At 37.4% G+C, this 25,353-nt stretch overlaps 1 protein-coding gene across 1 annotated transcript; it reads right to left on the bottom strand.

The window, feature by feature from the left end:
* Nucleotides 1-19,177: 19,177 nt before the first annotated feature.
* LOC149264335 (receptor-like serine/threonine-protein kinase At1g78530) lies at nt 19,178-21,117 on the bottom strand. Its single transcript, XM_089389527.1, has 2 exons — nt 20,222-21,117; nt 19,178-19,747 (listed from the first exon to the last, which is right to left on the bottom strand). The coding sequence occupies exons 1-2, from the start codon at nt 21,054-21,056 to the stop codon at nt 19,329-19,331; spliced, it is 1,254 nt and encodes a 417-aa protein (XP_089245653.1). The 5' UTR covers nt 21,057-21,117; the 3' UTR covers nt 19,178-19,328.
* Nucleotides 21,118-25,353: the final 4,236 nt, after the last annotated feature.

The following is a 25,353-nucleotide window of genomic DNA, read 5'->3' as shown; positions in this document are numbered from 1 at the left end:
AGCTTTTCGCCTATAACCTTCTTTAAACATGAAACATGGAAAACTGGGTGCAATCGAGAAGCTGCAGGAAGCTCCAATTTGTATGCCATAGTACCAATCTTTTGCAACACCTTGTACGGACCATAATACTTTGGTGATAATTTATTATCCTTCTTAGCTTGCTTGAGGGACATTTGCTTATATGGTTGTAGCCGTAGGAATACCCAATCACCCACATCAAAACTTCTTTCACTGCGATGTTGATCTGCCTGTTGTTTCATTCTATTCTGTGCCAACACGAGGTTATCCTTTAAGAGTTGGAGGACTTGTTGTTGATGTTCGATGTGATGTTCCACTGCTTGAACCTTAGAATTTTCTCTTAAATATGATGTGATGGATGGTGGTTGATACCCATAAAGTGCCATAAATGGGGTCATTTTTGTTGCTGTATGGAAGGAAGTGTTATACCACCATTCAACCAAAGGCAACCATTTGACCCATTGTGTCTGTTTATCAGATACAAGCAACGAAGATATCCTTCCAAACATTTGTTTACTATCTCAGTTTTCCCATCAGATTGAGGATGATAAGATGAGATATGAGCTAACTGAGTACCAAGACAAGAAAATAATTATGTCCAAAAATTTCCAGTGAAAATGGGATCTCTGTCACTTACAATAATCTTTGGGTTTCCATGTAGCTTTTGAATTGTTTCCATAAATGCAGTAGAAACTGTACTGGCTTTAAATGGATGTGATAATGCACAAAAGTGTGCATACTTGGTAAGTCTGTCAACTACCACCATGATGACACTCTTTCCCTCAGACTTTGGTAAACCTGTGATAAAATCCATTGAAACCTCCTCCCAACGTTGGCTTGGAATGGATAAAGGTTGTAATAGACCTGGTGTCTTAATTGTTTCAACTTTATTTTGTTGGCAAACCAAACATTCCGCCACAAACTTTTGAATATCTGATTTAAGGCCATCCCAAAAAAATTCCTTCTTAACCCTGTGGTAAGTTTTTAAAAATCCTGAGTGCCCTCCTAAGGGAGAAGTGTGCAATTCCATAAGAATCTTTTGTTTTAGCTGGGAATTCTTACAGAGGTATAAGCGATCTTTGTACCATAACGAATCATTTTGCCAGCTAAATGTATCAGACATACTGGAATCTTGTTGTAACTTTCGAATAAGTGCCCACACTTCTTCGTCATTCTTCCATTCCTCCCTTGCTTCGTTTATCCAATCTGGTTGGATAATAGAAATGGCGCACAACAATGCTTCCACATCCTCATCCTTTCTTGAGAGTGCATCTGCCACCACATTTTGCTTCCTTTTTTGTAGATGATTTCAAAGTCATAACCCAACATCTTTGTGATCCACTTTTGTTGCTCTTCAGAGGATAACCTTTGTTCTAAAAAGTATTTAAGGCTATCATGATCCGTTTTTACCTTGAAGTGTCTTCCCATTAGGTAGGGTCGCCATTTCTTAAGTGCATGGAGTATTGCCAACATTTCCTTCTCATAAATAGCTTTGTGTAAAAACTTTCCCTTGATTGGACGACTTTCAAAAGCAATGGGTCTTTCATCTTGCATTAAAACAGCACCAATTCCATTTCCTGAAGCATCACATTCCACAATAAAGGTTTTTGTGAAGTCCGGTGTAGCTAAGACCAGTGCTTGGCACATTGCCTCTTTAAGATGTTCAAATGCCTTTGTTGCTTCTGGGGTCCATGAAAATGCATCTTTCTTCAATAATGTTGTTAGAGGTGCTACTATTCTCCCATAATTCTTAACAAACTTGCGATAATACCCTGTCAACCCGAGAAATCCTCGCAGATGCTTTATGGATGTGGGAATTTTCCATTCCTTAATGGCTTTAATTTTGCTAGGGTCTACCTTAACTCCTTCATGAGATACAATATGACCTAGATATTCCACCTCTTGTACTCCAAAGAAACATTTGGATCTTTTTGCATATAACTGTTTCTCCTCCAATAGTTGTAACCCCTGTCAACATGTTCAACATGATCCTTCCAAGACTTGTTGTAGATTGGTATATCATCAAAAAATACTAACACAAATTTTCTAAGGAATGGTTTGAAAATTGAATTCATCAAACCTTGAAATGTTGAAGGTGCATTGGTAAGGCCAAAAGGCATGACCAAAAATTCATAATGACCCTCATGAGTTCTAAATGCTGTTTTCAGAATGTCTTCAATCTTCATTCTGATTTGATGATATCCCGAACGAAGATCCAACTTGGTGAAGTAAATTGATCCATGCAATTCATCCAGTAATTCATCAATGACAGGAATGGGAAACTTATCTTTAATAGTGAGCTTGTTGAGCTCCCTATAATCTGGACACATGCACCATGATCCATCCTTCTTGTGCACTAATACGACTGGAACAGAGAAAGAACTTTGACTTGGTTGAATTATACCAGCCTCTAGCATTTCTGCAACCATACGTTCAATTTCACTCTTTTGGGCATAGGGATATCTGTACGGCCTGATGTTTGGAGGAACACTTCCTAGAATCAGATGAATAGCATGATCATGATCACGAATAGGTGGGAGACATTTGGGAGTCTCAAATACCTTGGAATGATTGTCCAAGACTTTTTGGAGATTTGGAGAAATAGATGATTCCACTGTGGACACATCTAGCGAACATAATTGTGCAATTACACCTCTTTGTTCCTTTTTTAGAAGCTTTGTCATACCGTTAGAGCTGATTATCTTTCCCGGTTTCCCTGCAATACCCCTTAATTCAACTTCCTTTCCTTCCACAAAAAATTTCATGAAAAGTTCTTGAAAATTAAAAGCTATTGTACCCAAGGATTGTAGCCATTGGACTCCTAGTACAACATCAGCACCTCCCATTGGAATGGAAAGCATTGGGCTAGTCAATACATATTCTCCCATGGATAGCTTGATATTATGGCACTTTCCCGAGCAATTTATTGTTCCTCCATTTGCAAGCATCACTTGACACTCTGGTGCTGGATATAAGAAGCAATTCAATTCTCTTGCTACCTTACAATGAATAAAATTGTGGGTACTTCCTGAATCAATCAACACTATTACCTTTTTCTTCTTGATTTGTCCTTCAATCTTGATGGTTTGAGGAGTGGTAATTCCCGCCAATGCATTACAAGATATGGTCGGATTCATTTCTTCTTTATCTAGGCTTTGTTCCTGGAGTATATCCTCTTCTTTTGACCTTTCTTGCTCCTTTTCTTCTTCCTCTTCACAATCTATGTAGAATAATTTCTTCTCAGCACACTTATGACCTTTAGTGTATTTGCTATCACAACTGTAACAAAGCCCTTTTGCTCTTTTTTCTTCTAATTGTTGTGGTGTCAACCTTATAGGTTGTGGAAGACTAGCGGCAACAACACTTCCATCTTTATAGTTGTGAGTGGTATGCTTCCTGGTTGCCATAATTTTGCTTTCCATTTTTCTTGCTAACCTGAATGCCTTCTCTAATGAATCAGGTTCCCAAAGGCGAACATCATGTTGGATATTATCCTTTAAAGACCCTATGAACACATCAATCCTATGCTCCTCTGGAATATCTTTTACCCTTATGTTCAATTTTTGGAACTCCTCAATGTGCTCCATTATTGATCCCTTTTGTTTGAGACTTATCAATTGGCTAAAAAAAGTGTTGCTTTTTGTATCCTCATAATGTGCTATCAATTCTTCCGTAAAAATTGCCCAAGTGATAAATTGTTTACGAGAGCAAAGCCATTGATACCATAAAAACTGATTTGGTTCCAAATATAAAGTTTCCATACGTACCTTTTGTGTGTTTTGCACATTATTGAGATCGAAGAATTGCTCCATCTGTAATATCCATGTGGCGGGATCCCTGCCATCAAACTTCCTCATATCGATTTTCGGAATATGGTGAGTCTTCGATCCAATATTAGAGTCTATGGAATCATGATTAACATTTCTTTTGTTCTCATCATGAGTTTCCTTTAGTACCCTTTCACCCTTAGTGACCATTTCTTGTAGCAACTTATTCATATTTATCTTCAATTCTTTCATCTTATCATCCATGCCATCAATTTTAGCGTCTATGCCATTCACCTTAGCTTCCATGCCATCCATCTTAGCTTCTACGCCTTTCTTTAAACAATCCATCTTAGCTTCTACACCCTTCTTTAAACCATCCATCTTAGCTTCTACATCTTTCCTTAAACCATCCATCTTAGATTCTGTTGCTTTTTGTGCAAGTGACACTTGTTGTACGTGTTCTTGTAATTTTGATATATCATATAACATTTCTTCTTCTTCTTTATGAGTCATGCTAGAGCTATCAGGTTCCTTACTAGGTGTTTGCATTTTCTTTCCTCGGGGCATAAGTTACAGATAATAATTCTCTAATATGCCCTTTGAATTCCTTCAAAATAAATTTTCAAACCAAGCTTAAGCAAAAATTAAAGAAAATCTACACACCTTTTTTTCACTTTGTAGGAGCTCGATATTGCCTCTGATGTATCTCTGTACTTTCTGATTATCTAGTTCTGAATTTGTGACCTGTAGTAGCCCTCTGTGTCCTCTTTCCAATGCCACAAGTCTGACCCAAATTGGATTCTCCAAGCAAGAGTTATGCGAAATCTCCCACAGTGACTTGATTATATAGTAGTTCAGTAGAGAAAATTTGTACGACGTACCACGAGTCACTGTGTTGACCTTTGGATCTGAAAGACACCCACAAGAAACTAAAGTCCGTCCTCTTTCTGTACCTTCTTACAAAACTTCAATCCAATCCCCAGAGAGAAAGTTATGACGATTTTCCCCAGGTCACCTGTTTTGAATGTAATTCAGGAGTCTGCAAAAATACCAACTTCATCAGATCATATCTCCGCAAATATCGCGCGAAAAGCTCTGAAATTTGGACCCAAGGTTCAGCACGATTTCTTCTCAAATGGGTTTTTTTTTGCGACTTCTGAAACGTCACAGAAAAAAAGTTATAACGAAAATTCCACGATGACCTGTTTGGAGCAGTGAAACCCTAGAATCCAAAGCTCTGATACCAAATGTTATGAAACCAGCTCAAGAAAAGATAGAAAATATAGATCAACGCCTTATAATTCAGCCTCTTCGAGGGGGCAACCTCCTTTACATTACATAAATGAACAATTCTTGGATGATACAAATGACAAAACCTCCTTTCTATATATAGGAGTATAAGGAGTCACAATATAATCCAGCCGACCTAACAATAATAATATAAAGCCACAAAAATAATAATAGAGGGATTCTATGGGGCACAATAATAACAATATGGGGGCAATAGGGGCACAACAATATTAATAAGGGGTATAACTACAATAGTAATGGGGTAATCACTAGTATTATAGGGACCCAACAGAATGCTGCTTCAGTCAATCTCCGGTTTCGTTTATGAATTGAACATCTGACTTACAAGCATTGTAGATGCCCTTTTGGTAGCTCAATAACCTCTCAATATCATACCCTATACTTTGTTCTTTACTGTCCATAAAATCTTATCTTAACTCACTGAAATCAACTGCAAATTTGAGCCAAAACCCATCTCAGTTGCGCTCCCTGGCCCATCGCACTGTCTGTCACTGGAAACTAGTATGCATCGCACTGTCTATCACTGGAAACTAGTATACATCGCACTTCCTGAGTGTAGCAGGTGAGATGCATCCCTGTTTCTGTGAAGCACAGGTGCGATGACTGAGTAATCCTATTTCTCTCCTTGAAATTTGGGGTTTTTGTCCTTGTTTTCAGCTCTGTTTAATTGTTTTGCTGCTTATGAACAGTATCTCATTGTTGAAGCCTCCTTGCATTACATAGACCAGCCTCCATTGATTAGGATTAGTAAATGTTTTTATGTATTTGTCCATCATTTACAATCCTTTGTCGAAAAGTTATTTAAATCGATCTGTCGTCTTGGTGCAAAAAGTGTCGTAACTGTCGTTTTGTGTCAAAAAGAGGAGTGTCGTAAAGTCTTCCTTCTCTAGATAGTCGATTGAACTTTTTGTCATGTATTTGATTTGATTTGTTGATATTTGAAGTGTCGAAAGCATCTTCTATTCGAAATTGAAAAGTGTCGTTTTTTGAAAAGAAATTGTCGAAATGTTGCTTTGAAGAAAATATTTCAGATCTATACTTAGTTTTCCTTTTTTTCATTTCTCACATTAAGGGAACGAAAAAACAAATACATGCATTTTCATTTGCATTTAGACTGTGTGCGAAAAATGATTTAGGAAAAGTGCATTTAGTGTGTGCTCTTTGCTCTTTGTTTGAAAGAATCGTAATCTTCTTTCCTTAGTAGCTAGGATTTTCATTGCTAAAAATAAACAATGATTGTTTATCATTGTAGATTGCATTTTAGGAATTTTACATCTACATCACGTAGTGAACCATTGAAAGGAAAACTTCTAAGCAAGATCAACTCTAAAATAAATTTCAATGAACTTAACAATGCTTTGGAACCTAACGCAACACATCTAGAGGTCTAGGCTAGAGATGTGTTCTGCATCGTAAAATCTAGTAACTATCATTTTCATCGAAGGTTGGGTGATTCCTCCTCTTTGATACGACAAGTGCTAGCACGGACTTGTGCTCACCGTACCGTCGAGTATATATTGGGAGACCACAATAGGTTGATATCCTTTATCCATAGGAAGCCGTGTCTGCCGCCCTATCAATCACAATGCATTGAACACAACATTCGGGAAGATTGACTGTCGTACATAAGTCCTTGGTAATTTCTCTTTAATTTATCACCAAGGTGTATTTTTCAGTTTTGCGATTGGTTTGGTAATCCCTCTGTCTAGATTTCCAGAGTAGTCACTTTCGTTCCTTTTCGACTCCTTAAAAGAAAAGGTCCATCTGAGCACTTTTCACTTCAAGCTCATTAAAAATCGAAGGGGACTAGAGTCATCTTTAGCTTTTTCTCGACTCTTAAAAATTGAAAAAGCAAAGTTGTGTCAAAGCATCATTAAAATTTATTAAATTTGGAATAACATCCCTGTTCCTTCATTGATCTTAGGTTGAGATAATGGAGTCCACCAATCAAGGAATCCCTCTCAAGGGGAATCCTAGTCCCTTTACATCTTGGGGAAATATTGGTGCTCCTCATATGGCCACTTTGTCCCTTCCAGGACTTACCATTGGCCTGCCAGTATGGCTGTTCTCGACCTCTGTGGTTCAAAATAACGTGATTCCTCAGCAATCGAATTAGCATCCAGTTGATACTAAAGTCGACCCCTCACCTTCCTCTTCGTTTGTTTCTCCCTCCCCTTCTTCCTCTTCGCTTGGTGAAAGTAGTGATGCTAGTAACCAAGTGCCTGAGAAGAAGAAGAAAGGGAAGGAGAAGAAGAAGAAGTCAGTTAAGCAAGGGGGCAACCATGAATCATCTGGTGAAAATCCGCACACTAAATCTCCTAAATATCCTTGTGTAATTTGCAAAGAAAACCATTTTCATCGAGATTGTCCTTGCATTCCATGGATCTTGAAAGAATGGTCTCCCCGTTCGCACCGTCTGGTGTCATCAACCTCTGGTGATCATGTTGATAGCACACCATCAACTAGTGAAAATGAAGTTCATGGATAGAAAGGAAAGGTCAAAGTTTCATATAGACTATGTGAAGGGGACCATCACCTTCCCCGTTGTCCCTTTTTGAATGAGGCCAAGAGAGTCTTGCATAATTGTCTTGCTTCACCGCAGCAACTTCCATTTGGATACAAGAAACTCTCCCCAAGTCCTTTACTAGTTGAAAATTTGATTGACATGACTCTATCGTCGATCGAAACACCTATCGTTGAAAGTGAATCTTCTGAGTCCATACTGGACCAAAGTCAGCAGGCCAAGATGGCAGTCGAACCAGTCTTGCCTTCAGAAGGTCCACCTTCAGATGATATCATTCCCAAAGAGAGTGAGAACGATACTGTTCAAATTCTTATTGTCACTTCAGAGTCCGATGAACTTGGGGGCAATCTGCCCGTTCCTTCACAACAGGAAGAGAAACCCCCAGTTCCTGCTACTCAAGGGGTTAATTTAACCGTTTATTCGATACCCCTCCAAGCAGTCTAGTTACTTCCTCTAATTGGAATCGACTAGTGAGAACCCGCCTTCCTTCTAATGTACCATTCTGGATCATAGTACAAGTTTACAAAATTATCGTGTTTGGCACTATCATAGATGAAGGAGCTTCAGTGAGTATCCTTTTCTCAACTGCTTGGAAAGCGCTTGGTTCGCCATCACTTATGCCTGTTACACAGAATTTGTTAGGCTTTAAGAAAGGAACCACTGGACCATTAGGGATCCTTCCTAAGTTGCCGATAACTTTGAGAAGGAAAACCATTCACCTGAATGTGATGGTAGTCCAAGGACTGTTAGATTACAATCTACTCCTTGGACGCGACTATGTTTACAACATGGAAGCTATTGTCTCAACACTCTTTCGAGTGATGTGTTTCCCGCATGAAGGCAAAATTGTCACTGTTGACTAGCTTTCATTTCCTGGTTCAAACACAGCTTCAAGTCAAACATCATCTCTAAATGGTCCTTCTTCGTCAAGAGTGTCTCTTCAACCTTCATTCCGTCTACCTAATTACTGTGAGTAGTCCGGTGAATGTAACGAAGCTTAGGGGGCATGCACCCTCGTCCATTTGGCGGACGAACCCAGCTGAAAAGATAGGTTTCCCTATAGGTTATGTGATTGGTCTGAAACACCATTCACTTTTGTCTGTGCTACAGACGAAGCCAAGGAAGTGTTTTGTCTATTCTGCGAACAAAACCATCCTACCATATGAATTTCCCTGTAAGTTAAGTGATTGGTCTGACACACCACTCACCTTTGTCTAATTGGCGGACAAAGCCAAGGAAGTGTTTTTGTCTAACTACTGACAAAAACAATCCTGCTTAACCACAGTAGGTTTCCATATGGTTACTGGAAACTCTCCTCTTCTCGATGCCTCGGGGCATGCAAACCTTTTTATGCAAGCAAAAAGCAACCACTTTCATTTTTTTAGCTTTTTAGTTTATTTAGATTTTTAGTTTTTCAACTTCTTAGGTTAGGTGATTGGTCTAACACACCATTCACCTTCGTCTATGCTGCGGACGAAGCAAAGGAAGTGTTTTGTCTAAACTGCTGATGAAACCATCCTACCTAACCTCAGTAGTTCCTTAGCTTTTTAGTGTTTTTTAGCTTTGTAGTTTGGTTGTTTCTAGCCTACATAAAAAGGAAAATGAGCAATGTTTCCGCAAGGTTCAAGCTTGTTAAAAAATAAACCTGCCAAATGAGCAATGTTTCTGCAAGGTTCAAGCTCGTTAAAAAATAAACCTGCCAAATGAGCAATGTTTCTGCAAGGTTCAAGCTCGTTAAAAAATAAACCTGCCAACTAAGCATATGTTCCCCCAGAGTTCAAGCTCGTTAAAAAATGAACCCACCTCTGGTAAATAACCTTTGTGATTGCCATTATATCAGCCTTTTGAACCTTGGTTATGTTCCTTCCATCACCTCCATCCGTTTGGCCGATCATACACTTCACTTGATTGTTTACCCTTTTGAGGAACAGCTGTGGTGAGTGGTTTTATTAGTCAACCTCTTCACATCACCATGTTTTGAGAAGTTCCAAGCTTACCTGGAACCAGTTGCTACCCTAAAACGCCACTTTTTCCTTAAAAACGAGTCTCCTTTAAACTCTTTTTAGACTCGCTAAATATGAAAAGATTGTCAAGATTGCCTCAAGCAATTGCGCCACTCCACGCTCTAATTCTAAATCCCTCCTGTATATTTTAATCTTTTTCGGACCTGAGGAAAATATCACAAAAAAGATCGACACTTTCTTTTTCGGCTCGATAAAGTGATTGGAAAAGTCATCCTTTTGTATTATTTTAATCTTTTTCGGACTTAAGGGATTATGCTACAAAAAAGAACTGCTGGAGTTTCCTTTTCGTCCCTTTTCAAACTCTCTAAACATGAAAAGGACCGAGTTATCTTTGTCGTTAAACTCGTTAAAACAATAGCGACAAACTTGTCCACCCAGACAAGAACAAGTTTCACTATCGCTAGGCTCGCTAAAACATAGCGACAGGTTTTCCCGAAGGGAAAATTATAGAACAAGCATATGTTATCCTCCTCAAGCTTGACAAAAATAAAGAGGTACTAGTCAACAATGACTGGGGAAAAAGGGAAGAAAACTTGAAGAATTTTATTGGTAGCAGGTCGCTCTTGAACATGACACTTTCACTCCATCACCATGATTGAGTCGAGTTGGGTTATTCCATTCACTGGTCATATCACCATTGGTCCTCCATACCATCCATCTTTTGGGGTTAACGCTACCAATCCATCTCAGTGTCGCTGATATGTTCAAGAGAAGTCATTCAAAGAATTCACCATCTTGTTAATGCTTCATCCGCTACAATACCTTCACCCTCCATTTTTCATGATCGCCATTCCTGAACCTTGTATCATCAGATCGTTTTCACCTCTAGAAAATCATTTGCTTCGTTTCGTGTCATAGATGTGGGATACATTAAGGCCCTCCTACGATGGGTCACTTCTTGTCGACATCAGCTCATTATCCAAGAAGTTGACTTAGAAACAACACTTTCAATGCTTTGAAGCTTGCATGCCTCAATGGCAAGTTTCTCACTTCCAGCGATAGGTTTACCTCAATGGCCTTCGACCGAAAGATTTTGCATGGTGTTCGACATCGGATCATATATTCACACCACGTGAATTGTACTGTAGTACCTTGAGGGTCATTATCATTATCGGTGATTCCTCTCGCACCTATTAAAAGCTTACATTATTGGCTGGTAATTAGGCGATGTCTTTCCATGTTCGACTTCAGGACATCTATTCACATGGATCGACTTGTACATCAGGCGAAGATTGAACGAGTTTGAAGACCCCAGATCTAGTTTCATCCATCCGAGCTGCAATATATTCAAGAATATAAAGACATCAAATGTACACAGAAGCTGCACAGATGGTCATCTAAGCCAGGGAGGATGACCCTTCATATGAAGAATCACTAGTCTGCAACTACAGACGATTGTCTGTCCTATGTACACGAAAATGAATTTATAAAGCTGAACATGGGAATGCCTGCCTCAGCTAGATCATGAAAATAATATGATGATGATGTATTGTATTGTATCTTATACAGGTCACCTTCCAGTTCAAATATCTCAGATCCTCACGATAAAGCATTTCACCCGACATCAAAAGATTTACGACTTCATGCTTTAGGGGACAACTGTTATAGACATATTTGGGAACTGCAACCCCAATCTTATATGTCGATAAACCAAGGGCTCTTTAACCCCTAAAAGTGTTGTTTCATAGCCTAAAGATTCATGGTCAACTGATTACATCATTCCCCAAAAGTTCCACCTAAAAAACTACTCAGAACTTGTTGAAACTGGACCATACTGACTGCTCCATTGTCAGGGTGCAATGCATACTGACTTCTACACTAGCCAGGTGCGATGCATACTGAATATGCCTTCTTTGGGGTGCGATGAGCGAGGATGGACAAATGTCTGAGACAGTTTGCTAAGTGGATGCTCATGGAATCTTCCAAAAACTTCTCCTATGACACTTGCCTCTCTGAATTCGCCCAGGGATGAGTAAGAGATCCAAGAAATCTCCAAGTGGAACCAAGAACAACAAGTGGAATGACACTAATAAAAAACCCAAAGATGACTCACACCCTTGCAGACATCTATAAATGGATTCCTCATCTGAGAGATCAGGAAGCTGGAATTTTAGAATTTGTAAGGAAGTGCTGATAGTTTGTCTTTGAGAAAGAGCATTGCATTGTTGGGTGATCTTGCTTTTCATGAGGTGAAGAGGGCTTTTGATGTAGGGAGGATGATGCTGGATCAGACAGCTGGGTTGTAATTCTCCCTTCTATTTAATAAAGTTCTTTGAGTTTTCCTCCATACAATTGTGTATTTGTGAATATTGTTATTTGTGAATGCCATTGTATGTTCATTGTATTTTTGATTCTGCAATGTTTATGATATAATAGATCGAGATGCTTTGATAGTTCTTTGTTACTGTGTTTCTACAGGTACTCTCCAAATGGGATAAGTACGGAGAGGAGTTGCAAGCTCTGTCAAGGAGGAGAGAGATCAAGCAAGGAGTCAAGCGGAAGATCCAGGTTGGTCCCTTTTGTAGAAATTTGAATAATATAACACTTATTCACAAAGATTATCCCGATTATACACTATTTGCGGAATGCATGCATAATACATAACCTCTTCTACCATTGATCATCAATTTGCGGAACTAAAAAAACAATCGCATGCGCACATTGAAACATCAACCACACATATCAACACAGTATGTAATGGGGAAAGCATACAGCTGAAAACCCCCACCTATCTGTATATTATAATGATAGAGAAAATGTAACAATACATAGTACATTACTCCTCACAAGTACTCAGTACTATCTCCACATGCTACACACAAACTAGCTCAGATCTGAATAAATCACGGGTTCAAATCTCCTCCACTATTTACCTGCCTCTACTGCGCAATCCAAGTTGAGAATAGATCAGATCCAAGTTCGAATTCCCTTTGGCTTGTACTGCGCAATCCTCATTGGCAATCTCAATCAATGATTGTGCAAATCTCATGCACAGCTATAGTCACAACTGATAGTAGTCTCACCCTTTCACCCACCTCTAACACTTGTCTCCACTGAACTGTCCATGCACTGAGTTAACTGATGTATTCTTTAGTTGATTTATGAGTTAATAATTAGTGAATTAATTAATAATTAATTCACATCACTCATCACTAGTGTATTTAGCAGTTAGACTAAATACAACTAGTTCAACTAAGTCAAACTGAACACAACTCCATCAACTCCACCAAACTCAATCACTTGAGTTCTAACTGAAGTCCATCATGCAATAGCTCAACTAACCCATAGGAAAAGCGTATTTCCTTATGGCAGTTGCATGTGCCACATCCGTAGCTCGAACTGAAGTGCTACAAGAGGATAAGATAATGTTTATAGTCCAAATATTATTAAGAGCTAATAATATTCGACTATTCTATTTTTTGACTAGCAGTCTAAAAATAGACTCCGCCCATATGTCTAAAAATAGAGGTCCATCTATTTTTACCAACATGACCAATCATCCCAAATAGCATCCTGCAGCTCATAGACCATGATCCATATGTCTAAAAATAGACTTTGCGCCAAAAATAGCCTGCGGGCCCACTTAGTGAAGGCAACTTCTTTTCACTAAACTCCATCATCTTGTTTCATTTTCAACACCTTTGCCTCTCTCTTATCTATCATACATAGAGGAAATCATAAACTTTGATTGTTTGTTTCTAGGATAGCTGTCAATCTTAGTGGGACTAGCAGATCGAAAAGACATTAGTTTTCTCGAAAACAATGTTGTTATCATAAATGGAATCCTAACCACTTTTTTTCGAGCGGGCAGGGGACTTAGGCAGAGCTGTTCACTATCACCCTCTTTATTCATCCTTGCAATGGATGGACTGAGACTCCATATATCTGATGCTGTGGCCACGGGGCTCTTCTCTCCTCTGAAGCTTGGAAGAAATATATAGATCTCACATAGCTTTTTTGTGGACGACGTTCTCATTCTCGGGCTTCTAAACAGGTTTGCTTGGCTTCATTTATTTCAAAATTTTCATACATTTGGAATTGCATCGGGCCTCAAAATGAATCATTCCAAATCAGTTATAATGTATAATCTGGAAATATCTGATACCATTGCTTATATTGCTAAATTATTTAGTATTCCTTATAAATGTTTCTCGTCTAGTATGAAATATCTTGGCTTCCACTTAAAACCATGTAAGTATAGGAATTCGGATTAGAATTGGCTAGTTGACAGATATTTTTAAAAAATATCTGCATGGGAGAATGAATGTCTTTCTTTGGGTGGACGTTTCACTCTGGTCCAAGCAGTTACAACACAAATTAATGTTTACTAGGCGCACTTATTTCATCTTCTGGCTGCCATCATAAAAAAACTGGACAGAATCACAGTTATCTTTATTTGGTTCGACATGAAGCATCGAAAGAAGTTTCACTTAACTAAGCTGCAACACATCACCCTTCCAAAAACTATGGATGGATGGGGCATCCTCGACCTTCGTCATTTTGGACAAGCTCTCCTCCTTAAATCCTTTTGGTGTGGGATTTTTGGGATTGGTATCTGGAGTGATATCATCAATAGTAAATATCTGAGCAACATTGACTTTAAAGTCTGGATGAGATATGGACATATCGGGAAAACTACTGGCTCTGCTATCTGGCGAAGTTTCATTCAAATTCAAAATATTTTTATTGATAGGCTGGCTTGGAACCTAGGCTCTGGTCACCATATAATTATGGGTCGTGACCACATCAAAGGATTGTCTGACCTCGTCCTCCTCTCGGACCACTTCATCGAAACTCTACATCGCAGTGGCATCTTCTTTTGGCACCAAGTGATTTCTACTTGGGTAAATGACAGATCGATTTGGACAGAGGCTACTCAGCTAAACCTCATCGATGTTGTTGCTGTCGATTGGAAGCTCATTTGCTCACATTTGAATCTAGCAGGCCTTCACAGAAATGATCATGTGCATACTATTACTTGGTCCGGTAAATTAACCGAAAACAATATTGTAGTTATTGATACATACTATCAACTATGTTTACTTCAATCTGACCACCTGGGGAATGGGTGGTTCACAAAATTTTGGAGTCCACTTCTTCCTATAAAAATCACTATTTTTCTCTGGCTGGTGTGGAAGAATAAGAATTTGACCTGGGAAAACCTTCAAGTGCGGAATTGGTATGGCCCTAGATACTGTGTACTATGTGAAAATGAAGCTGAGAACAATACACACCTCTTCAGAACTTGTAGTTCAGTTTCCACTATATGGCATCAATTAGAGCGCAAAATAGGCAACCTGGGGCCATACATTTGCGACATTGAACTCTGGCTAACCTGGTGGAGCAACCAATCCAGCCCAAGAAGGCTCATTCCTGCCATATTTATATGGGAAATATGGAAATGGCGCAACAACATCATATTCAACAATCACAGGGAGCTGGCATCGAACGTGCTGGAGAGAATTGCTCAAAAAACAAATGATGTTCTACAATCCTCCCCAAAACAGAAGCCATCTCGGCCATTGCAAAATATGGAGTTGGTATATCCTTCAGGTTTCTTCGATGGGGCTTCAAGAGATCACAAATGTGGTTGTGGTTTCATAATCAACATTCATTCAGAACTATCATATCAGGTCTGTTGGGGGCTGGCTCTGGAACAAACACTAAGGCGGAAGTAGTGGCTCTGTGGGGATTACTTTGGTTCACAAATTTTTTGGACATTCCAAATTACATGTTTTTGGTGACTCCAAGGTTGTCATTGACTATGTTTGTTTACAGGCTCATATTCATAAATCTTTTCTACAAGGTTAGCTAAAGCAAATAAAAAATATTTGGAGTTCCCTAAAAAATCCCACAATCCAACATATCAGCAAAAACTTAAATTCTGAGGTAGACACATTATCAAAGAATGCTCTGGATTTGGAGCTTGATGGTCTACATGTATCTATTAAATTGAAGGAGACTTGGCTCGAAGCTGGAAACTTTCCAATCCCTTGCTAGTACTTAGATCTCTCTATCTCTAGAATTTTTCCTAATTACCAGGCTGCATACTATCTCAGATGACTGCTTCAGCATCTCTCTTCTTGTTTTATAATTGATGGTGCTATCCAGACAAAATTTTGGAGCTTCAGCGAAATAATCAAGAACAGGAGTCAAAGGCTTGGCCACTGGGCTTTCAGTGTCCTCTCCCAGGAGTGACAGCTTTAAACTGGTAAAATATAATTCAACGTTGTCTCCTGGGTAGATGGTGTTTCAGTGAAAGCATGTATTCTTCTTTTTTTTGTCTATCACCTGAGTTCTTGGAAAAGAAAAAGGCTCGTTACTAGTACTACATCAGGTACAGTAGAATTCACCACGGCCGGTGCATAAATAGGTCCTTCTGTTGCTACAGGTATCTCTACAATGGGAGGACTATCTTTCCCAACAGGAATATAATTCAACAATACAGTTTCAACTCATGTTCCTGGTATATGTCATAGACTTTGGATGTTGATATATGCTATTTCTGTTTTTTGCTACTGATCTGTAACATGCACAGAATGTCATCAATATTGTCTTGATATAGCTCAGGGTCACAATGTTGCATTTGAGTTCAAGAACTCTACATTTCTTTTGTCATATTGTCAATAGTGGCATCTGATAAATATGTTTATATGTACTTCAATTGCCAATATAATATATATAAAGCTTTTTTCGTTTTGAAAAAAATATTTAATAATTTCACTTAGATCTTATTACTTCTTTTGAAACCTTGTTACAGATAGTGTGCTCAGAAGTGAAAAGGACAATATGTAGGCAGCGAAGAAGCTTTGTTAATACAAGTTTATAATGATTATTTAATAATGCAAAAGGTGAAGCAATTAATTAGATTTTTGAAAATTAAAATAATTTATTTTGAAAAAATAAATTAAATTATTTTTTTAATGTTAATATTAGCAAATATGATTTAATATTTAGTCAAAATTGAAACTAATTCGAAGTCAGAGAGATATCCATATCCACTGCCTTGCAAAGATGCTAATTCAAAATTAATTTTAATATATATATATTTTTAATTATTTATCATAATAATAAATTCTCTTGTTTATAAATGATATTTGCGTGATTATATTACAATATTAGTTTTAAAAAATATAACTATTTAAATTTAAATTTTTTATATAATAATAAATTATTTCATAAATTTAAATGTAAAATAAATTTAATTTTTTAATTATTATTATTTATTTTATATTTAATTTTTATTCAATTTTTTTTAATACAATGTATTAATATTTATGGTGTTAAATTGATAATATTTTTTTTATATTAAATTATAAAATACATAGTCTAGAGGTTTAATAGTGACAACAGATTTTTTAGAAAACACTCTAGTTATGTTAAAGGCTATGTGACTTAACCTAAGTGACATCTCAAAATTATTTACTCAAACTATAAGTATGTTAGTCATCTCAAAACTCACATTATTTAAGAAATAAAAAATATGTATAAAATACATCATTATTTTTAATATAATTATTAATAATGACCGTGAATTTTGACCATTATTATTTTTAATATAATTATTAATAATGGTCAATTTTGACCATCATTATTTTTAATATAATTATTAATAATGGTCTTGGATTTTGACCATTACCACAATAATTCTTTGATGCTAGTATGCTCTTTTTCAACCGAGTAAATTGAAGAGATTTCAACCTCGAACGCTTCGCCAATTGAATTCTCCCAACACCATAATTGAATGGGTCATTATGAAAAGAAGTGGTGAAATCGTTTAAATTGATTTGTTGTAATTTGGTAGTAAGAATTTCACATTGTGATCATGAGACTTTTTGGAAGCCTTTTCGGTGGGTTTTTCCGGTCAAAATCTGGCAGCAATTTATTGGAATCACAAATGATAGCGTGCACAATCAAAGCGTCCCAGGGGTTTTTTCAAGGTGCTGAATCCAAATATGCAGTTAAAAAACTATTTTAACTGCAAAAAATCAAGATTTAACCTCAATTTCTTCCGCGAAATTCCGTCACCGGAATCTCCAAAAAATCGCATTATAGACAACTCCTTTATAAAAAAAATGATTAAATTTAATGGGCTTTGTTTGGCAGCACTTGCCTGACACCTTCGCCTATGGCCCGCTGCAGGTTTTCATTATTTTCGCAGCGCTTGCTGCAGACCTTCGCCTGTGGCCCGCTGCAGGTTTTTATTATTTTCGCGGCTGTCAGTCCTTCGATCGAACTGGAATTCTTTGGAATCGAATTGGTTACCAATCATTGCTTCTTATTTGCACAATGAGAAACATTAAGTGATATCTCCCATTGTTAGAATTGTGTCGGGGCTGTAAATTGGCTGCACATTTAGCTTGATGTTGGAAAACTTTGTATTATTCGTCGAATACAATTGATTTAATTTTTTTTTTTTACCAAAATCACAGTGAATTGGTAATATGTTTCATAATCAAGTTCAGGATTTGGGGCAGGGATGCTGCTTCTTCCATCGATAATTAAATCGAATAAATAGGAAAAGAAAATTATGTTCCCCAACTACTGTAGTTTTGTGTTTTTTTTTTTTTTTTTTAATTATGGTCAATAAGTAACCGAGGTTGGAGGTTAAAGTAATTTGGATAAGGTAGAAAAAGCTGTGATGTCATTTTGGCGGGAGTATACTCTCGGAGCTTAGTATAATTTGATTATAACATCTTAAAAATAAATAATGTTAGAGAAAATTTATATTAACAATATCACATAAAACAAAAAGATTTTAACCAGGAAAATTAAGCTAGTAGATCTATTATTATTATATGGTTAAAGGATTCAAGTTGACCAACATTATGGCCTGGCCAAGGGAGCCCTCAGCCCAACTCAACCATATTACCATGAAGAAATACAAAGTTTTTAAAAGCAAAAAAAATTCATAACATATAATCCATAGACTCTAATATCAAAAACCACCAAAACCATACACTAAAACTACTATTATGCACTTCACAACTTTTACTCTCTCATCTACTCAAATTCACCTTAACACAACCAACCAAACATAAATCTTGAAATTAAACCACATGAAAAATAAAATAAACCATACACCCAACCAAATGAAAAGTAGAATAAACCATGTTCCCGACCATGGTTATACCCCAATTGAGCTAATACTAACATGTTCATCAACATGGTTTGATATTAAAATGTATATAACAACTGCAGATCATGTCAAGATAATTTGATATTAAAATGTATTAAGAATTTAATGCTGCAGATAATATAAATATTTACAACCATTTACAAAATTGAAAACTGCAGTCACTAATGTAATGTAAAATGCATGTAAGAATTTAAATAAATATTTCATTGGAAATGAAGTAGCCTATTTTCAAAATTGAAAACTTCAGTCACTAATTTAGAATGTATGTAAGAATTTAACGCTGAAGATCAGATAATCAGATAAATATTTACATTGGATGAATTAGCCTTCCACAAAATTGAGAACATCAGTCTGTAAAATAATGTCCGTGAGAATTTATTTTTAATGCTGCAGATCAGAAAAATAATTACAGGAATATTTACTAGATGAACTAGCCTATTCACAAAGTTGGAGAACAGCAGTAATGCATGTAAGGTTTAATGCTGCAAATCCTATTAATATTTACATTGGATGAAGTAGCCTGTTCACAAAATTGAGAAAGAACATCAGTCACTAGTTAGCTGAGAATCCGTACTGACGGGAGAGTCCTGCATTTGCAATTCTTGGTGTGCAAGAACGTAAAGCGGTATATTCCACTGCCTTTGTCCCATTACCTCATCCAAGCTTTTAACTACATCCTTCATCGCTGGCCTCATCTGTGGACTTTCATGTGTACAGTCAATTCCTATTTTCACAACTCTCTGGATTTCATTATGAAATTCTGGATTGCTTCTCAAGCAGCTATCCATAAACTCAATGCAATTATTTTCTGACACTGCATTTATAGCCCACTGAGAAATTGTAACTCCCATTTCTAGTAAAGTTGAGCTGGTTGGCTTTAACCCGCTTATAAGCTCCAGCAGCAATATCCCGTAACTGTATACGTCAGCTTTTGGAGAAGTTTTCACGCCCACAAAAGCTTTCTCTGATTACCAAAACACCCAAATTTTAGCATATAAAACAAATTACACAGTATTGTAAGCATATATAACTGTAAAGTGCCTGCAAACGTCTTACCTTACCATGTAACGAAAACAGAAATCGATAGATTAGCATTCAAATAAAGTATTAAAAATATAAAATTGGGTATAGTCTCAGAATTATAGAGTTAAAACACAAGAACCTGAAGAGATAAATGATTAATTATTGGAAATTTGGTTAAAAACCCATAAAAGAGGAGGAAATGAGATTCTGTAAATTAATGTAAATTTTCAAGAAACAAGTACAATTATATATATATTATTGATTTACAAACTGGGGAAATTAGAGAGAATTATATTTACAAAAATGAAGAATGAAGTGTGATTCAGTTTCCCATTTAAAACAATAGAAAAAGCATTATAATAATTGATCTTTGCTACTGTATAAAATGCTGACAAATCAATAATTGTCTCTATACCCGGAGCTGTGTAACCAACAGTAAACGTAAGCGGAGGCTCGTTAAGCGAGCTCTGCGTGCGCTGATTGTTGCTTAAAACTTTGGCCAGACCGAAGTCAGCAATATGGGGTTCCAAATTCTCGTCAAGAAGTATGTTGGCCGGCTTCATATCTCCGTGAACGATTGGATTCCTCAAGCCATGATGAAGGTACTCCAACCCAAAGGCCACCCCCACTGCTATATTCAGTCTTTGTCTCCAATTCAATCGGCAATCCTGTGGACCGTGCAGTAGAATGTGCAAGCTCAGATTGGGCATGAATTTCGAGAGAAGTATCATCTCCTGGCCATTGTGAAAATACCCCAAAATTTTTAACAGATTTCTGTGGCGAAGCTGCCCTAAAACGTGCAGCTCTGATAAGAAATGGTCCTTGGCGAGTGGAGAGGATTCTATCCGTTTGATAGCAACAACTTGGCCGTTGGAGAGAATTCCTCTGTAAACTATTCCGAAGCGGCCCCTCCCAATTATTTTCCGGTGGCTGAAATTAGCCGTTGCTGCAACCAAGTCCTCTTTGGTCAACCTCAAAAACGGGAAACAAATTCTTTGAATACGAGTCTCCTGCGCTTTGAAATCAGATGCTGGGCGGCCTCTATTAAATCGTAACAAAACGAAAACAAAGAACCCAACTACCAGAGACGCCATTAACATAACCGTGCAGAGCAAGGGAATAATGAGAAGAACGTGGCGACCGGTGTAGAGGATCCATGAAACGATAACGTTTGCTGTCATTGTTAACATATAACAGGCTATAAGAATCCCTTTGTTTTCATCGTAATAAGCTCTAAGGGAAACCGACATGGTAATCTGCAATCTATAATACTAATCTCAGACCTGCACTTCTCTCTGCCGCACCATTATAATTTGGTCCCTGATCTTATATGACTAAGTTGTCTTTCCATGAAACCGCATCATCCTAATGTGACGGACCTGCTTCTGAAGGCGATTTTGCGATTTTTTTAATGGGAGGTGAAGGAATTTGCACCTTCCAAAAGAATTCAAAATAAGCCAGCGCTTATCCATCGCATCATACGCGGTTTCTTTACCTGGTCAGAAAACTCAAAAGTCTAAGTCAATGCTTTTCTTTATCCAGCGAGAATATTTAAATATCTGTCGAATCACTAATCAGTACGAGATAGCTATTCATTAATCAGCAATGTCATAGATATTAATTTATTAATGGTAGTTGATTTATTATTATTATTCAATCAAATCGAGAAAAAATCTCCCCTCACCCACGGAGGATGGGAAGCATGAGCAAGCAAGCATACTTCCGTTCAACCATTCAACCATTTTGCTAATAAACTACTATTTCCTTGTGGCACTTAGGATTTTAGTGGTTGAATATGTTTAAATATGCTTAGATCCCTCTTACATATAGAATTATTTCTCTCGTGGTAAAATTGATTGCATTATTCTTAATAAAATTAGGATTTTGGTGGTTGAATATGTTTAAATATGCTTAGATCCCTCTTACAAATAGAATTATTTCTCTCATCATAAAATTGATTGCATTATTCTTACTAAATTACATTTAGTTTAGAAAATTTATAATTTATATATTTGAGATATAGCGTGGAATATAAATGGATTGGAGTTAAGTAGGATAACAACTTCGTGGCTTCAAATCTCTAGTTTAACTCTTTTTAGAATTTTAATGGGTTACTGTGTATTTACTGCAAATGGTTGATTCTAGTGAACAAAAATACATGAAATACAATATGCATTAATTCTTTTTATATATCAAAACTCAAAGAAAAGTTTCATATTATGATTGATTATTACATTCAATTCTCTAGTTTAACTTGTATAATGATTCTAATATTTATTATGTGTATTATTATTATTATTTAATAAATTTAATATGATCTATAATGATATTATTAATAATGATTAAGTAGTAGTGTTTAATTTTGTTTTTTAGTATAGTGAAAAATATTATAATTTATTAGTGAATTTGTATTTGGATAATTATTTTTTGTTATTATTTTTTAATGTAAATTTATTTAATGCTTTTTGTTGTTGATCTAGGTGGATCTTCAGATACAGTGGCATGGAAAATCTCAAAATTAAAAGTGGTAGAAAAGCAAGTATCCTAACATCAGATCGAAGTGCTTGTCGCCCTGATTCCAACGGTGTGAACAACACTCCGATTGAGTCTAGATGATGAAGTTATGGCAAAAATAGTTTGCCTTAGTTCCTTTGGAAAATGAGGTTTTTTTTTATAAAAATGGGTTTTTAGCCTTATGAAGGCAAATCGCAATCGGAGGGTCCAGAGGGGCGGACTTAAGAATAAGCAATAGAACACCCTGATTAGCGATCTGCGACTAAATCGCAATCAAGGCAGGAAATCGGCGATATCGGGATGGAGCGGTTGGAACCGGGCAGAGCCGACTTGCGATTGCAATCGGCGATCGAAGTGATCAGCTGATCGGCGATCGGTAGGACCAAGGACTAGGACCCCTGAGCTGCAACGATGTGATATATCGATCCGATTGGCTTGATGCGATACGCCAATATCGGCGATCGACAATCAGCTAGATCAGTGATCGACGATTGGTGGATCCTCAGGATAAAGGGCCATTGTATTAGTGATGTTCTGATTGTGATATCGAGGCCAGACCCGATGGGTCTATGAGCCCGATTTGATAAACTTTGAGATCCGGTTGTTAAGGTTTTGGGTCAGAATTATTAGTGTTTGATGAGTTTTGTGTATTGTCGTTTTAAACGATAAAAGACTATTTTAAAGGGGTTTGTTGTGTCCGCCAACCCTTCTACCTAAATGACTTCTATTCTGAATGAACAAACCCCCGATTTGCAAGCGGCTTTGTGCTATAAAGCTCGATGAATGAAGAAAGCACAGGGGGGAAGGATTTTCAGCATGCAGTTCAAGGCAGGAGAGCTTTCAAGTGGTCGATAGTGCATTTTGTCTGATTTGGACAAGTTTTATATGTTTTCAGCCCCTTTCAATGCCACAGACGCATTGGTGCTATCCATTTCTCCATATGAGGTCTCCATTTCTGTTGGCTGGATAAATCGTTCTTGCGGACAAGACTGATCTCCCTAGTATCACAAGATAATCTAGCAATAAACAGACAAAGAAATCTATCTTTCTCTAGACATATACAATTTATAAATAAAAACTATAGAGGTGTTACGATCTTACCTTAGATCCAACGCTTGTTCGTTGTAGTCATCCCTTGATCGTCCGAAAGAGTTATCTTTAAATACCTGCAATCACAAACAAGAAAACATCAAATAACACCTGCATAGCAAATATAGTAAATCATGTCTATTATGGTGATCAAGGAATCCATAAAATAAACCATAAATGAACAGCTTATTGAGAAAAATAAACTTATTTGTATTAACTTTGAAGTAGAAGAAACTTACAACCTTTTTAGCCTTGATGTTGAACAAGCTCTTCCTGGGGTCCAAAACAGGAATTTCCTTTACTTTGACAAGCCTTGCACTCTTCCAAATGAGATCTTAGAGGTATGTAATCTCTCCTCATAAAAGCTCAACTAAGAAGACTAAGTTCCAACAGCATTTCACCTCAAAAATATTTAGTTTTCAACCTCCCAAGTAACCAGCCCAATGCTTCATTTTATAGTGCAGAGGGAGGAGGTTACACGTCCACCTATGAAGGGATAGAGTCCTTCTTGAAAGGGATAAGCTCCTCACATCAAGGGGTTAGCTCCTTAATGTATGGGATGCATGAACCATAAGAGAGCGAACTTGCCACCTCAATATTCCTTCCAAAAGCTTCTAAAAATGACTGAAAGTGAGTTTTTTAGAATATACTCACGCCTTTTAACTTTTACAGGGAACCGCACCCATAACACAGAGACAGAGTGTCCAAGTGCGCAGGGGACATGACCATTAGGTGCGGCGGGACCGCAGGTAAGACTAAGAGAAAGTGTGGAACCAGAGTTTTAGAGACTTTTATGGCTTTTCTCTTACTTTCAAGGCTTGATATGAAGAACTGAGGCTTAAGACTTGCAAAGGAGGAAAGTATGAGTGGTAATGGACTCACACAGATTGCAGAATGTCAAGGTGACAATTTTTAGTGCAACAATTTTACAACCATTTTCTAGAATAGAGGTATAAGCCTCTTTTTATGTAACTGGTGAATGTAATTCTCTTCTTTTCATGCCATTTAATATATGAAGGCCTCCCCATTGTTTGAGCAGGGCCCGGAGACATAGTCCGAGTTGGACGAACTCCGTTATCAAGTCTGGTTGTCTTCTTGTTGTGTCTTTGAGTGTTTTCTCCTTCTTTCTTGTGTGCACATTAATTTCTATGTTAAGCTGCAATTTTTACTTGTGATTCTTTTCATACATCTATAAGCAAAAGGTCCCTAGATCAAGTGGTATCAGAGAAGGTCTTTTTATATGTGAATTGCATGTTTGTATGCTAACAAGAGATAGACTCCGAAGAGGCGAAGGGGAATTAGAGCCTTTCGATCCCGAAGCGAAGCATGCACAACAAAGAAGAAACATGGCAAAAGATGAAGCTCATCTTGAAGAAGAGCGCAATTTCCGTAAGACCTTCTATTCGATGGCAGAGAATATCAGTCAGTTGGTTTTAATGCTAGAGAAAGCAGAGGAGAGAAACCCAGAAGAACAAGGTTCAGCACATGGGAATGGTGGAGAAGAACCACCTCCTTCTCCTTCCGCGAGTGAAGGTTCTCCTTCCTCTCACCACCATAATCGTAGAAATTCAAAGGATGCATCTAAGAAGCCTTTCTTTAAATTAGATGTTAAATTTGATCTTCCCATGTTTAATGGTGAAAGCAATGTAGAAAAGCTTAATAATTGGATTAGGCATATTGAGGTCTACTGCAAGATTCAGCAGATCGTGGAGGATGAGGCAAAGATTCAGCTGGCCTCTTTACGGCTGAGCAGCACCGCTCTCGTTTGGTGGGAGAGCAAATTGTAGCGTAGTAAGAATGTGGGTAACCTCTTTTCCTCATGGCCTGATTTTAGTTTCTGCGTTAAAGGAACAGTTTTATCCTTTAGGATACAAGCAAAAATCTTTAATGAATTGGCAGTATTTAAGGCAAGGCAAAGGTCAGGATGTTCAGAGTTTTACAGAG

This window comes from Pinus tabuliformis, chromosome 6, assembly GCF_031772625.1.
Source record: "Pinus tabuliformis cultivar Carrire ecotype Pingquan chromosome 6, CPIR1, whole genome shotgun sequence".
NCBI classification, from domain to species: Eukaryota; Viridiplantae; Streptophyta; class Pinopsida; order Pinales; family Pinaceae; genus Pinus; species Pinus tabuliformis.
Note: the sequence above shows the minus strand (reverse complement) of the source record. Positions and strands in the feature narration are given on the sequence as shown.

Coding starts and splice junctions, on each gene's coding strand:
- LOC149264335 (XM_089389527.1), bottom strand. CDS start 21,056: ATGTCGGTTTCCCTTAGAGCTTATTACGATGAAAACAAAGGGATTCTT. Junction 19,748..20,221: donor TGTTGGTTACACAGCTCCGG/GTATAGAGACAA, acceptor TTTGGTAATCAG/AGAAAGCTTTTGTGGGCGTG.